Below are 16,582 nucleotides of genomic sequence, written 5' to 3' on the forward strand. Positions count from 1 at the left end.
AAGTAACTGGATTTATTCATCAACTTAAAAAATCTTAGAAGTGGTCTGTTGCCAAGACTTGTTTTCTCCAGAGCCTGGGTTTCCTTGGGGAATCCCATGTAAGTCAAGTCAGAGGAGCCATGTGGCAGGAGAACAAAAGAGAGCTGTATCACCTGAGAGATTATTTGCTAAGGGCAAGACCTGAATCTCAATGCACCACAAAAAATGACCATCTTTAATACAAATGTTCCACTATCCTAAGTCCCTGCTCTTGGCCCAATATGTCTATTGCAATAGAATAAAGATAAAATCAAGCAAATTTCTCCATCAGCCCTAGAACCTAGTAAAGGATACCTTTAATATGCTGGAATTCTCATGAAGCATAGGTAATGTATAGCCTACGTGATATTTTATTAGGACAGACAGATGGGGAGGGGAGGGAACAGAAGGAAAACAGAGCAGATGGAGGGAAGGTAGGAGAGATGGAAGGGTAGGAAGAGCGGGGAGCAGGGAGAGGGCATGGAGAAGGCCCAGTGGATTCAGCTAATGTATCATAACAAGAAACTGCATAACACTAAGTGTATCACGCATAGGTAGATGCTAGATGGATTAAACATATTTATTACATAGAAAACCTCTGTTCCTGCCTTGAAATAAAATAAAAACTACCTAGGCCAGAGATCTAGCTCAGCGGCATAAGCGCTGAGGTCATGAGTTGGATTCCCAGTACCAAAAAAAAAAAAAAAAAGACTAAAAACTACCTGCTGCATCTTTTCAACATCTAAAATACACTAGTACAAAAATAGATGAGCAAAAATATAGCCATACAAATATAAATAAAAATTGTGTCAAAAACGTGATACAACACATTTTAGGAGGTAAAACACAGTGATCTATCAAAAAGTTTATAACAAATAGGAACCCATATGTGAATGGATGTCAACTTCATTTAACATATATAATACAACAAAATTGCAAAACTTTAGAATCACAAAATGATAATACATATTATTTACCCAGCTTTAAGAATATCAGAAACAAAGTCAATAATGCTGAGGTGATTCTTAAAAGCCCAAATGTTGGGGGATCCAAATAACAAAAAGTGTTCATCGTGAAGTCTCTGCATGCTACTTGACAGCTACCAAATTTCTGGTCCTGATATTCAGAATTTTCTTTTTATACACAAATAATTTCTGAGGTAACTTTTAGGCGTATCATAGTTGTAGTTTTCAAAATTTAGAGAATAAAGAATTGGCTTAATCTAATATATGTTTATGCATATACATAAAAAATAGGAAATATTTGCACAAATATCTACTCAGCATGTTCACATAGTGGTCTGTAGGTCAGAAATTCCTCAGGAGATTCCAAAAAGGCAGCAATTGTACGGTGGTCACAGAACTATAAAAATAGAAAATAGTAACTTAAACAAGTGTCAAGGTACTTGGAGTAAACAATCTCAAGTAGCTCACGTGGATACTGAAGCTGCAATTGTACGCTACTTAGAAGCTGACAGATTAAATGCTATGCCTAAAAACCATGGATAAGGGCCAAAGTGTCATTCAGGGAAAATATTCTAACCTGGAATGATTTTGTTTCTTAAACATAATGGTTGAAAATCAATTAAGCATCTCACTAAAAGAAACTAAAAGAAATTATGAAAATGAGGAATTGCTAAAGATAAAAGTAAGGACTGGTGTTGTACCCCAGAGGTAGAACATTTCCCACAGAACATAGGATGATTCAGGCTCTGGTTTTGATCCCCAGCACTGAAGACAAAGAAAAGGAAAGAGAGCAATAGTATAGAAAATATGTGAACTGTAGCTTTGTTAAATCTAAATACTGCTGTGTACCCCTGAAAAAGAAATGAACAAGCTATTTCCAACATAAATGAAAAAAGAAAAAAAAAGAACATATGACTGAGGAAACCATTAAAACAACTAACAGAAAACATGTAGGATTTATATGAAGATCGCTACTACACTTTACTGAGAAGTCTGAGAGAAAACATAGTTAACTGTTGAATGAACTTCAAAGACTTTGGGTCCTGTAAGGATGTCAACTCTGCCCAGATGAACGGGAAATAAAACGCAGTTCATACTTGGATAAAGGGGTGAGTAAAATTCAAAAGAAGGTTTATCCCTAAAATAACTACTAGAGGAACAAGGATATCAAGTATTAAATACACTGCTGAGGGAAATTGATAATTATGGAAAGGTAAGAAAAATTATCAACTTCTTGTTTCTTTCCCCATGTTGTCTCATCTACCCCAAAAGAGAAACAGGTCTAAACTGCTTTATGCCCAAGTTGCTTTTCCCTAAATCTTAAAGAGGCAGGTAATTCTCACAGTATTTAAATTTATTAAGAATATAAAAATGTAAAATAAATGAACTTACTCCCAAGACTAGACTAACTCATGAAAAACACAAATTTAATGGAAAGAAAATACCTCTCCTAGAATACTAGAAAGCCTCAATGTGTTACGAACTTGATTATGTAATTTATATCATTGTGACAGGCATGACTGAAACAGAATGAATGTTTAAATTTTTGAAAAACATTATAGTAGAAGACACACTGCCCTACGTTCCTTGGAAAATACTACCACCTATTTCAAACGTACTTATTCCATTGTCCTTGCCATTTTATGAAGCAGTTCTGGAAGTTCTCTTTCATTAGTATCTTTAGTTGTGCTGTCATGGCTGCCTCAACATCCTGAGATGACTCAGAACATTTGCCTTTCACTGTCATTTTGCCTTTGGGGCTGAGCCAGAAGTTTTACACTTTGAGACCTGGTGAGTGAAGTGGAAGAGGCCAGACTGTAATGTTTTCATGAGCCTGCCTTTCTGCTGGATGACACTCAGCAGCATTTATCATAGTTTTGATCACACTTCATTAAGACACTCAAAGGACTTGTAGAACTTCTTCAGTAAGTGGCGAGAACTGTGGGATATTTGTCTTCAAGGCAAGGAGATTAATTTTGAGGAAGAATAATTGCAATGTATCTTTTAGTGTAATAATTTATATATTCATCTTATAGTTTGATCATGCCTCATATGTTCAAAGAGCGGGAAAAAAATCCAAACAGTGCCACTGGGTGTGAATGGGGAGCTTGATAAATTTCAACAGTCATTCATTTTTATCTTTTATTTATTTACTTATTTATTGGTGGTACCGGGGATTGAACTCACGGCCTTGTGCACTCTAGGCAAGCACTCTACCACTGAGCTATATCCCAAGCCCCTAATTTTTAAATACGTATACATATTTCTTTTCTGTCTTTGGTGGTACTGAGGATTCAACCTATAACCTCATGTTTTGTGGAGAAGTGTTTTTCCACTGAGCTGCTCCTTCTGCCCTCAAATCTACTCTTGATTCTGAAAAGAATGGTCTAATTAGCTAGTAGTTAAGAAGTATTTCCTCAAATAATGAATAATATCTTTCAAAACCCTCATAACCTCACAGTCATTGCTGATACTTCAGTTCCTCATCTTTAAAATGAAGGTAACAAGTAGCTACTGTATAAAATTCTTTGGAGAATGTTACTGAGTTATGTGGTTCCAATTCAACAAATAAAAATTAAGGATTTGTGTAAGATCCAATCAATGTGAAATTACATGAAAACAAGTTACACATATTTAAATAAACAGAATACATAATTTGCATATACTACCTGATGATATTAGATATCTATGAACAAATATTGATAATATTTAGAGCAAAAATGGTCACTAAGATCAATATTTAAAAATAAGGTCAATAGCTATCCACAACAGGAAAACATAAAAAAACTAAAAAAAAAAAAAATCAAAGATGGAAATAGACAAAAAAAGTGATGGTGTCTGAGACTTATATGAAGAAATTCTAGAGCTGTATTGTAGGACTGGAAGGAAGCCTAAATAATTAAAGATCATTTAATGTATGAAAAAGTTTAAACACAGAGTTATTGAGTAAAGGATAAATTACTTAACAAGAGATTCTGGAAAATATGTTGCTTATCCATTAGGGGAAAATGTGTTATTGTGTTGCACTACACACAACACTTCCAAAATAAATTAGGCTATCAAACACTTGAAACATATTTAATTTTTTAAAATGTTAAAATCCTGGGGAAGCCTTACATAAACAAACCAGAAGACATGAATGATAAATGTGGAAAGTCCTGAAAAGTCAAGACCAACACGGGTGAAAAAAATTCCAAAACCAAAATATTTGCAGCACATAAACAAATGGATATCACATAAGTTTATGCAGTAATATCATAATATGTTTTCTTTAATCAGTGTATTAACTTTCTCTGCTGGAATCAACTATTGGACACTCACAGATTAAATGGGGAAATGTTTTATTTGGCTTATGGTTTTCAAGGGTTAAGTCCATATTCTCCTGGCTCCAAGCCAAAATTTCATTGTAGGAGGGCTTGGCAGAGAACTGCTTAATACACAGCAGTCAGAAAGCAGAGCTGGAACGGAGAGGAAGGGACAAGGTGCCAGATATAGTACCCAAGGTCTTCCCTCCGTGACCTACTCACTTATAGCCCAGAAGTGTGCTTTACTAACCTCTAAGCAGTCCCCAAGCACATCAAATTGACAATTAAAGTTAAATGTCACAATCAATAAGAAAAAGACCAGTCTACCAAAACCTTAATTCAAGGAAGTGGAAGTCTTAATAACTAATAAGTATATAAATGACTTGTGATTTAAGCAATTATGATCATCATGGTTAAGAATGCAGATAATGGGAAAAGACCAGCTGGAGTGGCATCCTGGCCTCTCCCCTCAACTGGCTATGTGATTTTTGACAAGTCACTTAACTTTTATTTCTGTGTTTCTCTGTTGATTAAAGGAAGATAACTATCATTACATAAGCTTTGGAAGTGTATAGCGAAGGTTAAATGTGTCAGTATGTAGGAAACATTTTCATCAGTTTGTGACATATAGTGAGCTCTTATTGTATGGATTGGCATCTTCATCTAAATTCCTTTAGGAATTAGATGATCAAATGAATTTAAACAATCAGAATAACTAATAGGGTAATGATTTTCCATTTTCAAGGAATAGGAAGAAAATCTTCAAATAGGAAGGGGAACAAGGGAGGGAAGAAGGGTAAAGGAAGCAGGAAAAAGAAAAAAGAATAGAAAGAAAAATAGAATTAAGGCTGTTGTAAATGAGGAAGGGAAAGGAGTTGAAGGGAAAGGAGGGAATCGGGGAGAAAAGTATCATGATATATCATAAACAGGTACAAATTCCCAATGATAAATGTGATCATTAGGTATATCTAAAATGTACCAAGAAAATTAGTTAACAAAGAGAGATGGAGGGGTGGGAGAGGGAGGGAAAGGAGATAAAAAAAGATAATTGAGATGTGTTATGTACCAATCTCAACTCCACACAAGGGATGTAATCATTATGTTCTACACACATGTATTAATGAAACTGAAAAAAAAAATTAAAAATAAGTTAAAAGAAAAACGGCACTGGAAGCAGTGGAAGGACTGTGACTTTGCATAAGTCTATGGAAGGTATTTGGATTCAATGGATTAAAATTTAATGTACACAAATCTCTGAGCATCAGCAGTCTAGGTAACTATTTTGAAGAGGCACCTGGGGCTCAGAGAGATACACTAATTACCCATAGTCCCACAGATGCTAAATGCCGGAAATGGGAATTAAATTTGTCGGGTTTCATAGGTGTATCATGGTCTACTGTTACAAGAAAGAAGAATTTCATTTCTTATGAAGAGGTGCATGTTACATGAGATCATTTTACTAAGAGAGAAACTGCTACATATAAAATTAAAATGCCTGAAGTTGGTGAAGCTACAGAGAAATAGACAGGCTTTTTTACTGAGGCCAGGAATATAAGTCAGCATATTTCCAAAAGGCAGATTGGCAGTGCTGCCGTAAGGTTTAACATAGCCATATCCCATGACTAAGCAACTCTATTTCTAGGCATTTATCTTAAGACATGTATCTTGGGGTGCATAAAGATATCTAGGAATAAATTCATCATGCTGTTTACAATTGTTACCAATTGAAAATGATCTTAATGAGTTGCAACAAGATTAGTCAAGTTCATTATAGAATATTCAGAAAGTGAAAAACCATTCTGAATTATATAAGAAAATTGATTAGGTGGGGGGAATATAATGCTTTCTATACACTGTTAAACTTGAAAGATAAGTTAGTAGGATGTAAATGAAGACTACAGCATCTAGATAATGTTTAACATGTAATTACTATGCCCCCCTTAGTGTTACAATGTTGCCTTTTGCAGAATTATTTCACAGTCACTTCCTAAATCTGTACTATTTTTATTCACATTGTACAGACCAGGAAACAAAGAACAGAGGGATTATGTAACTTATCTAGTTTCCCATCAAGTCTGAGGCAGAGTTGGAATTTAAACTCAGCTCATCTGCCTCTGGGATTCCAAATATCACCTAACAATTCTAATTTCATAAGAGACAAAAATGTACATTGAAAAATACAAATGTGTGTTTATTTGTTAAATTTTTATTGATTCAATATTATTACTGTTATATTTTTCTTGTTAAATTTCACTTGGTAAATTTTATCCAATTTCTAGAATTAACGTATATTGCTTTTGTAGAATAACATATTTTAGGGTGAGTAGATTGATAAGAACTAGCATGTCAAGGTTCTGGGCCATTTCCCAGCTTCAGAGGTGGTTTTGGTTTGGGGGCAGTGAGTGGAGAGATTGCTTGGGAAGAGAAAGGAGGTGAAATACATGAGTCAGGCGAGCTTGAGGGGATGACCTGGGGCTGCATCTACTGGTTGGTATCTGTGCAAGCAGACATTTGAATCTCTCACGTTGTTTATAACTCGTGTCGTCAGAACCAGGCCTGATTCCAAGTGGGGTCAGTGTGAGTTGCTACTAAATAAAGCACATTTGTTGACCTCTGCTAGGCCATGTTTCTGTCCTCATGGCATTTTGTTGGAAAATCACTTTGCATGAGCATCACTTGAGACCAACTGATGTGTCACCTTATCACACTGACGTGTTTTGCCTTTCCCCAAAGAAATAAAAAGCTCAAATCGGATAATGCTAGTCTATATCCACATCTACATTTTCTAATTTAAAGATCAAAAGTGAAGGAGTCAATGTGACTCTTTCATTTTGATTTTTATCATCAGTGTATATCATTTCTTCCATTTATTCCTTCTTATAGATTCTGCTCAGCATTGCTATTGAATCATTTGGTGTGGCATTGAACTAGAGATTTGTTTAGTCAGACATAATAATGGTAGCTCTTCAGTCAACCAACTTTTAGAGCCTTCTATATTTTCTATAATTACAGCTCACTTAAGGAAATTTAATATTCTTTCATGTAGAAAAAAAAGTTGGTTAGTTTAAGTATGATCGTGGATTAGATTAAATATTTTAAACCAGACTGCTTTCTTGGTAACTTTTCCTTTGACTCCAAAATCCTAAATCTTTACTCTGACACAAACTTCCTGTAGTCTCTCATACACAAAATAACGTGGCCGGGAATTAGCTCTTAGCATGCTTGTGATAAAAGTTTATGATGTTTATATTGTATCTGAAAATAATCTAAGGGACGTGAAAATGCCCATTTTCCTGGTTATGGAAGTTCCTGTTCATAATTAGATCATATCTACGTCATTGTCTGGTGGAGATACTTTCCTCAAGTTATTGCCTACTGTCATACATTCTTTGCCTATGAAAAGGTGAATATAAAACCGTAGATGATAGGTCAATTTTAAGAGTTTAGCTTGCAAAATTGATGTTAAAGCTATTACCTAGTTTTTTTCTTTCAAGACCAGTAAAATAAAATGAGTAAAATGAAGTGCTCCTCTATCAGCCCAGAAAGGCCCTCTGTATGTATCAGAGTACTCCTTTTGTCATAAATTCAAATCTATTTCACTCCTTTATGCCTTTGATGGCAGGGACATCAAAATTAGTTGAAGTGCTATCTCATATACAAAGATAAAATATAGAGATTTTCTCCTTTAAATTTTCTTTTGAGTATACATAATCACCCTGTTTAATAGATACTTTTAAATGATAAAGTGTTAGAAATTATCTTCAGAGTTCTAAGTATAAATAATGACCTCAGCTTTTGACTATAATCTTTGACTAAATCTTTTGACTATAATTTTTGACTAAAATCTATATGTTAGTTTTTACTTCCTATTATAATGACTATGTAGGGGCTTGGCAAATTGGGATGTAAGAGAATGTTTTAACCTATATTCTTGGGTTGGAAGTTCAGTTTCATAAATACAGTGGGAGATAAGGATATTCTATAAGCATAGTCTCCTCTGTTAGCCTTTCAGCATTGTATTTAATACACTAAATATTTAAATCCATTCACTTGTTCTTAATGCAAATATGTTTCAAATCCAAACTAGTGTATTTGCTCTTCCATCTATCCTTTATAATCTAAAAAATATATTCTTTGCACCAAACAGATTGAAAAGTTAAATCAACAAATATTCATTAATAAATTGGAATTTATTTGCACTTTGAACACTACATAGCAGTTTAAAAATTAGTCAGATTATCAATCTTGCATTCTTACATCTGGTAATCTGAGCAGCTTCATTGAAGATAACAGTATGTAATATAACAACCCCTGTTAATTCCTATCATTTCGTTCTGAAACTCTGTATCATTTTTATTGTTTTTGCTTTGTTTTGTTTTTGTGTATCTTGTTGGTATTTTGCTATTGTTCTTTTGTTATTATTCTCTTTAAAATAAAAAATAATTAGATCTATATGCTAATATAAAACCATATCAGTAGATAAAAACTGAAGTTACAAAATATCTATAGAGTGTCACTTTGGCCAAAAGTCTTAAATCCTTTTGTAACACTATTTTTATGATTATAGATTCTTGGTGAAACTTTTAAAAGATGCATGCCCCATTCCTGCTGAATTTCTATACAGGGGAAAGAATTGTGGTATTTATGGAAGTTTGGGAGGACGTTAGTTTCTTTGATAATTTTTAAACTTGTTGAATTTGTATGATTTAAATTGACTTTCTATTGCAGTGTTCAATGAGTAGCTTTAATTATATCTAGCTTTGATGATGGCTTTAATGTCCCTAGATGGATTCTGGGTTTTGCTGACACAATTCTAGGGACATTGAGTAACAGGAAATGGTCATTTACCAAATTAAAAGACAAAAAAAAAACTAAACAAAACAAACCTCATTTTTGCTATAAAATATTTCTTTTTTATTCTGATACCTCCTGTTCTTTTGACCTTCCCTAACCCTTAGGAAATAATGGAAAATTTAAGAATACCGTGTAATGATTGCGGACTGCAGCAAAGCTAAATTAGATCAAATGCAGCTTGGCAAACTGTCATGCTATTTTTGTATTTATCTCTTTCAACTTTAACACCCACCATTTATTAAGTGAGACTGTGTTTCCCAGCAGAAGCTCTGAATCCTGTTTGGACACCGTTGAGGAAGGAAGCTGGGTCTTTATGGGGCACCCCCTTCCTCTTAGCCCATGGCCAGGAAAACCATCATATTGCATAAAAGCTATTCAATCTGAGAAAGGTGGGGTGACTTTGGGAAGGAAGATGACCTCTCCCTTGTAAAGTGGAATTGCTGTTTTCCCCTGTGACTTGGTCAACTCATTTCCACCACTGTTTATAAGAACACTCGTGTGAATGCTTGTAGTGACAGCAATAGTTATTTAAAATACGGCTCCATTTCCATGTTGTTGAATCTCCTAAACTGAGCAAATTGTTGATCATTTCAATTCCAAAACAGAGTGTTTGATAATCTTCAATTTTGCCGAGGCCCTTATAGCCTTAACCAGTGTGTTCTTAAAAACCAGAAGTGTAGTCAGCGCATATATACCACTACTGTGTATAATAAAAGCCTGCCTGCTGTCCATTCTGAAAAGTGTGATGAAATCCAACTAATTAACATGCCTTTCATGGGAATCTTCGTGCCTTTCATAGTTTCTAAAATGAAACAGGAGCTGTCTTATATGCACGGGTCTGCAGGTAGCTTAGAGTTTAGACTGATAAACCTGTTTGAAGATTTATTGATACCTTGTGTATATGGACTTGTTTTTGGATTTTGACCTCAACTTTAGCCTGATTTCATTTATTTAACTTGCATTATTTTCTAGTCAGTAAAATAGAGATCATTTTATAAAAATCAGCTTCTGTATTAATGTCTTTAAAACATTTAATAAGCTTTTTGCGAATGTTTTCAGATTAACTAAGGAATTGCAGATGAGTGTGTTCTTATACAGCTTTTACCCTGTTTTCTCTAATGTTAGCATCTTCAGTTACCATGATATGTTTGTCAAAATGTAAAACAAATGGCATGGCTGCATTATTAATAATTAAGCTCTGATTTTTATTTGGGTTTCACCAGATTGTGTCCTAATATCCTTTTTCTGTTCTGGGATACAATTAAAGATACCAAACAGTACTTAGTCATCTTATCTTTCTAATCTCTTCTGATTTATGATGAATTATTAGTCTTTATTCTTTCCCATGACCTTGACAGTCATGAGGAATTTTGGCCCAGGATTTTGTAGAATATTCGTTATTTTTGAATATATGAAAACATGTAACTGCTGGATTTTTTTTTAAAGGGAAATGTAGTCCATTCATGATTTGTACAAATAATTTTCTATTACTATACCAATATTGAGCTGGTAAATATTACTTTAGCTTCTAATCAATTATGATAGCATTCTGTAGTTAAAACTGATTTGTGATAGGTTTAATACCTGTTTAATATTCATTTCATCTGCTAACCATGCTACATTCTCAACTTTGCCAAAGTTAGTTTTGCCTACTCCATTTAAACTACACAGAAAGTTTCCACCAATAAATATATCATCTCTTATTTTAACAGATTAGAGATGGAGAACCAAATTGTTATGTGTTAAAGAACAAAGATTTAGAACAAGCCTTTAAAGGAGTTATCTACTTAGAGATGGATCTCATATATAATCCGGTAAGTCTCCTTGGTCCATACCTCCCAGCTTTGATATACCTAAAATAAACGGCCTTCTGAGATGGAAAGTAGTGTACAGTATTTCAGAAATGTTGCCGCTAGAGAAAAGAGAATATTTAAAAAAACCTTCACCATTAAACCTGTCTTGAGCTTGCAAGTTGTATTAACCCTGTTGAGTCAGCAAATTGGTAGTGTTTAAATTATAATAGATCCAAATGTAAAGAAAAAAATAACAAAAGGGAAAATAGTTTTTATATAACAAATCAACATATAGAAATTTATAAAAATGTAGATGTATTCTTCATAATACAATTTATGATATATATTCAAATAATTCTGTGTAAAGTTTATGCCATAAAATCTATTCATATATATATATTTGAGTCTGATGTAACATATAATATATATATTATATGTATATATTTGTACATTTCAGTAGTGCTAGAACTTTGAGCACAGTGTATAGAATAAGAGTATGTTTCTTTGATTTTCTTCCCTTTTTCTCCATTTCCCTTTAAGGAAATCATATGTGCAGGTTACAAGATAGATGACCCCTTGTCTCCTGCCACCTTGTGTATAGATTATACTGAGAGATTATTATACTCAGAGAAAACCTAAGTTTAAGGGGATGGAAAGTCAATCCTTAAATTAAAAGTATTCTGGTTAAGTGATTATTTTTAGTTGTTTATGTTACGTAAAAGAAGTGACTTAAATTTTATTCTTTCCTTCCTCTGGTGGTTTGTAAGAGTCACAAAATCACTATGAATCTCAGTTTATTTCCTGTAAAATGGGGCTACCATGGCTCATCTACTTCCATCTCATTGAAAGGAAATGAGATTCCCTGGGGAGGTATTGCTTTTCACCAGTTGAAAACTACTCTTCACATGCCGGATATCATTGATAAAGTCCTGCTTCAGAAAGACACTAGAAAGAGGTTTTAGCTTTTAGAGACACTGGTTTAAGAAGTTGTGCACCTCATTCTCTGCAGTGGTTTAAAATACACACACGTGAAAAAAAAATAAAATACACACATGTGGAGTTAGCTAAGTAGTGACAATATTCTCCTAGCTGAGGTCTGAGACCTAGGGCCTCTCATGGAATGAGATCCCTCAAACACCATAGAGCTGAGGGCATTCAAATATCACCTCTGCTTCCTGCCTTGACCTGAGGGCCTGAGGTGTTGTTGTCTCTGCTCTTTCCAGTTACTAAGAAGCAAAATAAAGTCCACATGAGTACTGCTATTTTAAACAATGGTATCTTTCTAGGTCAAGGCCAGTATTAGGACCTTTACTCCTAGAGAAAAGCGCTTTGTTGAAGATAACCGCAAGCTGTCCAAAAAGGTAAGTCCAGATAGTATCAAAATGGCATGTGAGTACACTGAGCGTGCGGTACCCAAGGGCTTCTTTGTCATGACTTGTGTGCTTCTCTCCCACTCTCTTTTCCTCTCCATTTCTTTCTAGTTGTTTGCCTTTCTTTCCCCAAACAAGGTGTTATGGTGTGCATCTGGATGTACCTGCAAAACCTCATGCAGTCATGGGGCAGGCTTTTAGAATTTCTGATTGATCAGTGATCCAGTGCTGGGATTATGGGTGTGAGTGCCACACCTGCCCTGGGGTGGATAGTTTGCATATGGAAGGGAGAGGAAGAGGCTGCTTGCCACCATTCCTCCCTTTTTACTCTTGTTGCCTTTGCTGTTTTCCGCCATCATGAACATTTGCCCTCTGCCATGTGCCACTCTGCCTTGGAGCCACCCGAGTATGGACTGAAACCTCCAAGAATAGTGAACTAAATAAACCTTTCTCTCTTTATTTTGGACGTCAGATATGTTGTCCAGCCATGAGAGAAAAGTAACCAAGACACAAGGGCTTTAGGCAGCTCAAGGAGAGGCAGAAAACTTACAGCCTATGTATGGGATGAAGCAGAAAGTGTCCACCCTTCAGCTTTCTCATAGATCATTCCCTGAACAGTTCCTAGCATCAAATATCCATGTCTTCCTGAATGTCCTTCCTCACACCCTTGTTCACCTCTGGGTTTTAAAACCTCAAAATTACTCTGCCTGTTGAGTAGGTCAGGCATTCAACCAGCACATCTTTGGAGATTCCTGGCCTTCAGTTCTCCTCTGACTGCTTTTACCATTTTTGTGTTGTCCAAATTTGGAGTGTGTAAGCATGCTATCTCCTCTTGACTTAACTGTCTCCTGCTCTCTTTGTTTATTGCCCTAAATTATTCTCCTATCAGTGCAACCCTACATGAAGAACAGGGGCTAGTAGGGGAAGTCTCACTATTATTCTTATAATTATCATTGTTATTGTATTACCTTTTCTCTGGTTGTTGTTCAGAGTCTCTCCCTGTCTCTTTAGACACAGCTCAGGATTTTAGCCCATATCCATTGTCCTTCTTCAGAGTGTAGCAAAGAACAAAGTGTTCCCCCTTTCAGGCATTTATTACTTCCCCCTCTTCCTGTGGGTAGACAGCTGTGGATGACACAAAGCAGTTAAATATAAAGGCGCCTTATCATCCTTTTGTTTCCCATGAACTTCTGGACGTACTTGGAAAAGGCCTCCAGATTCTTCTAAAAGGAAGCATCTGCATGTTTTTTTTTTTTTTTTGCCTACCCTAGCATTGAGTGTAATATTTATTTTGTGTAATATGAGCAAAGGTCTTATTATTGCTGCTTTTTGCTCTGTTTACTTGGAAGTTAATACCTGGGTTGGGGTAGATGGGGTAACTACATTGCAAACAAATTGAAAGGAATTTACTTTCAAATGAGAGAAATAAAAATTTCCTTAGCAAAACAAGACCTCCAGGAGAGCTGGCTTTGGGCACAGAGAGGACTGAGGGGTTGTGGGTTGAAATCTGGGATGGGGCAACACCCTCTCCACAGGCCTCTCACACTTACTTTCCCCAAGTGTTCATCAAGTTGAAACTTTTGCTTATGATACATATTCTTAAAAGCATCTGATATATCACAGGCATTTTTCTAAGGTCCTTATATTTCACAACCACTTGTAAGGTTAGACCTACTATCAGTATTTTGTGAGAATGGTTAAGACGCTTCCCCAAGCTTTCACAGGTAGGAATTAGGAGAATTTGATTCCTTTCTGTCTTAGTTACTTTTCTCTCATTGCTGAGACAAAATACCCAATGCCCAAAATTAAGGAAGGAAAGATTTATTTAGCTTACATTTTGTGGCAGTTTCAGTCTGTAATCAGCTGGCTCCAAGGCAGAGTGGCACGTGGCAGAGGGCAACAGTTCATGGTGGCAGAGGGCAACAGCTCATGGTGGCAGAAAACAGCAAAAGCAACAAGAGCACAAGGGGAGAAGAGTGGCAAGCAGCCTCTTTCCCTCCCTTATATTGTAGGCAAACCACCTGCCCCAGGGTAGGTGTAGCACTCACATCCATAATTCCTACACTGGACCATGAATCAATCATAAACTTTAGAAGCCCACTGCATGAATGCATGAGGCTCTGGGGGGACATCCACACACAAACCATAACACCTTCTTATACACTTTGGGTTTACTCAGAGGTATAATCAGTGTTGGTGATCCCTTGGCACGTGAGCCATAGCAGGCGTGCAGCACCCTCTCTGTCGGCTCAAGAGCCAGTTCATCCCAGCAGCCAAACTTTGGATAGCAGTTGATTTTTCTAAATACAAAACCTCAGTATTCGTGTTTAATTGCAGTGTTGGCACTTTGCAGTAAATAAGTGAGTTTGGGTTATAGTTTGGGCACTCAACCTCTAAAAGGTTCATCATCACTCTCCATAACACTATATTTCCATGATTAATCGATCAAATTGCTCCCATATGAAATGTCAACACTCATTCCCATTCTGTCTCTCTTTCTTTTTAGCTCTTCCTCTGTGTTTCTCTCTGTCTCTGTCTGTCTGTCACACTCACACACTCACACTCCTACCTATATCAAATGCCTAATTGTTAGAGCTTTTACCAGCTTGATTTGTGCTGAACATTATTGCAACGGGCTGTTCTTCATGAAATGAGCTGAAATATGCACTGGATTTGCTTTTCCTCTATGGATGCTAATAATTTTGAGAAACATTTTAGAAGTATCAGGTCATTTACTTTCTACTAATTATTTTTTGAATTAGTACCTCTACAGAATATAATTTAAATGATCAGGTAATAAGACCTGAAGGTACTATTTACAGTACATAGATGTAGTTCCTTGTTTTCTATTATTTTTATCAGATCTTATCAAGAGATGTAGACCGTGTGAAAAGACTCACTGTGGCAATATGGAATACAGTTCAGTTCCTTAAAAGCTGCTTCCAGTGGGAGTCAACACTAAGAAGTGCAGTAGCATTCGTGGTAAGCTTCCTTTTTATGTTCAAATTATTTGCTGCTTATTTGTATCCTTTCTTCTTTCTAAAATACATTATGGCATAGGGATTATATGGGGTTTGTCTTTCTAAGATTATAATTAGGTCAAATTTACCCACAAAAATCCTTTCATTTACCCACATCCCACTCATGTACCATTTCTTGGTGAGCTTAAAAGAGCCAATGTTCTACATATTTTAAGAGTTCCCTATAGCTATTATCCAGCCAAATTCATTGTCTCTCCATTGACTATATTTCTCTTCTTCTGTACTATGGCTGCCAGTAATTTTTGAAAAATGGTAGCTAAAAAAATCCCGTGACTAAATGGTTATAATTTAGGTTTTAAGTAAATCATTCACAAACTTTGATATTAAACCATTTATTCATATAGGGCCACTTGGGACATGATTGTTACCCATTACAGTTTGACTCAGGGACACCCTGAAGAAATGCTCCTGTGTATGAAATGCACTATTTTCTCTGATAAGCATAATCAAATAATAGAATCAAAGAGCTGCAAGAGATCTCAAAGCCTTCTGGGAATGTGCGAGAATCTTGGAGGGACTTCTGAGTTGGCAAAGAGCCTTCACTTTGCATCTTTGGATAGTCTCCCACATTTATAAAGGGACTTGTTCTTCATCAGATTGTTAGTGTTAAACATGGGAGGAGAAACCAAGTCTTCAATGGTAAATCCTGTACACTTGGCCATTTGTTGCTGTGCTGTGCAGACAGCACTGTAGCGTTCATATGGTGGATGAGTGGCCTCAGAGTGGATACAGGATATGGTCCAAGTTAAGTCTGATTTCTTCACGTTACATGGTTCTGTCTTCTGTTGTCAGTATATCCTCAGTGCTCTCTCTGACTGCACAGACTCAGACTTATAAAAAACATGGGAGCTTAAGATGTGAGTGGACTCAGGATCATTCCCATCTTTTTTATAGAATCACTGGCTTTTTCTTTGCTACTGAGGAACACTGTGTTTGGCCTATTTTATTTCTTTATCACTTCAGAGCACAAAAGACCTATGCTGCCTGCAGATTTACCTTGAATATACCTTCTTTGCTGTCTGAATTTGCCAGAGCAGTGATAATAAGGCATTTGTTAATCCATATTCATCATCTTGCCATTTGTTTATCCACACCCATTTCTCATGTCCTCCTCAGCTGGTGGCTTCATGTGTTGAGTTCCTCTCCAACCTCCCCAGCTCCACTTCCCACCTGAATTCCCTTCCAAAACTTTCCATGGAATGTTCTGGGCAGCTCTGGCCAAAAGAGGAAAAGGCA

The 16,582-nt window shown here is 35.9% G+C and overlaps 1 protein-coding gene across 1 annotated transcript in view; it reads left to right on the forward strand.

The window, feature by feature from the left end:
• Mctp2 (multiple C2 domains, transmembrane 2) overlaps positions 1–16,582 on the forward strand; it is a 233,957-nt gene that overhangs the window by 146,572 nt on the left and 70,803 nt on the right. Inside the window, exons 15-17 of the mRNA XM_005381603.2 lie at positions 10,855–10,956; positions 12,222–12,296; positions 15,168–15,287. Of these exons, the coding sequence (XP_005381660.1) occupies positions 10,855–10,956; positions 12,222–12,296; positions 15,168–15,287 (297 nt within the window). The remainder of the gene's footprint in view (positions 1–10,854; positions 10,957–12,221; positions 12,297–15,167; positions 15,288–16,582) is intronic.

Source organism: Chinchilla lanigera, unplaced genomic scaffold (genome assembly GCF_000276665.1).
Source record: "Chinchilla lanigera isolate Chin_1 unplaced genomic scaffold, ChiLan1.0 scaffold00015, whole genome shotgun sequence".
Lineage (NCBI taxonomy): Eukaryota > Metazoa > Chordata > Mammalia > Rodentia > Chinchillidae > Chinchilla > Chinchilla lanigera.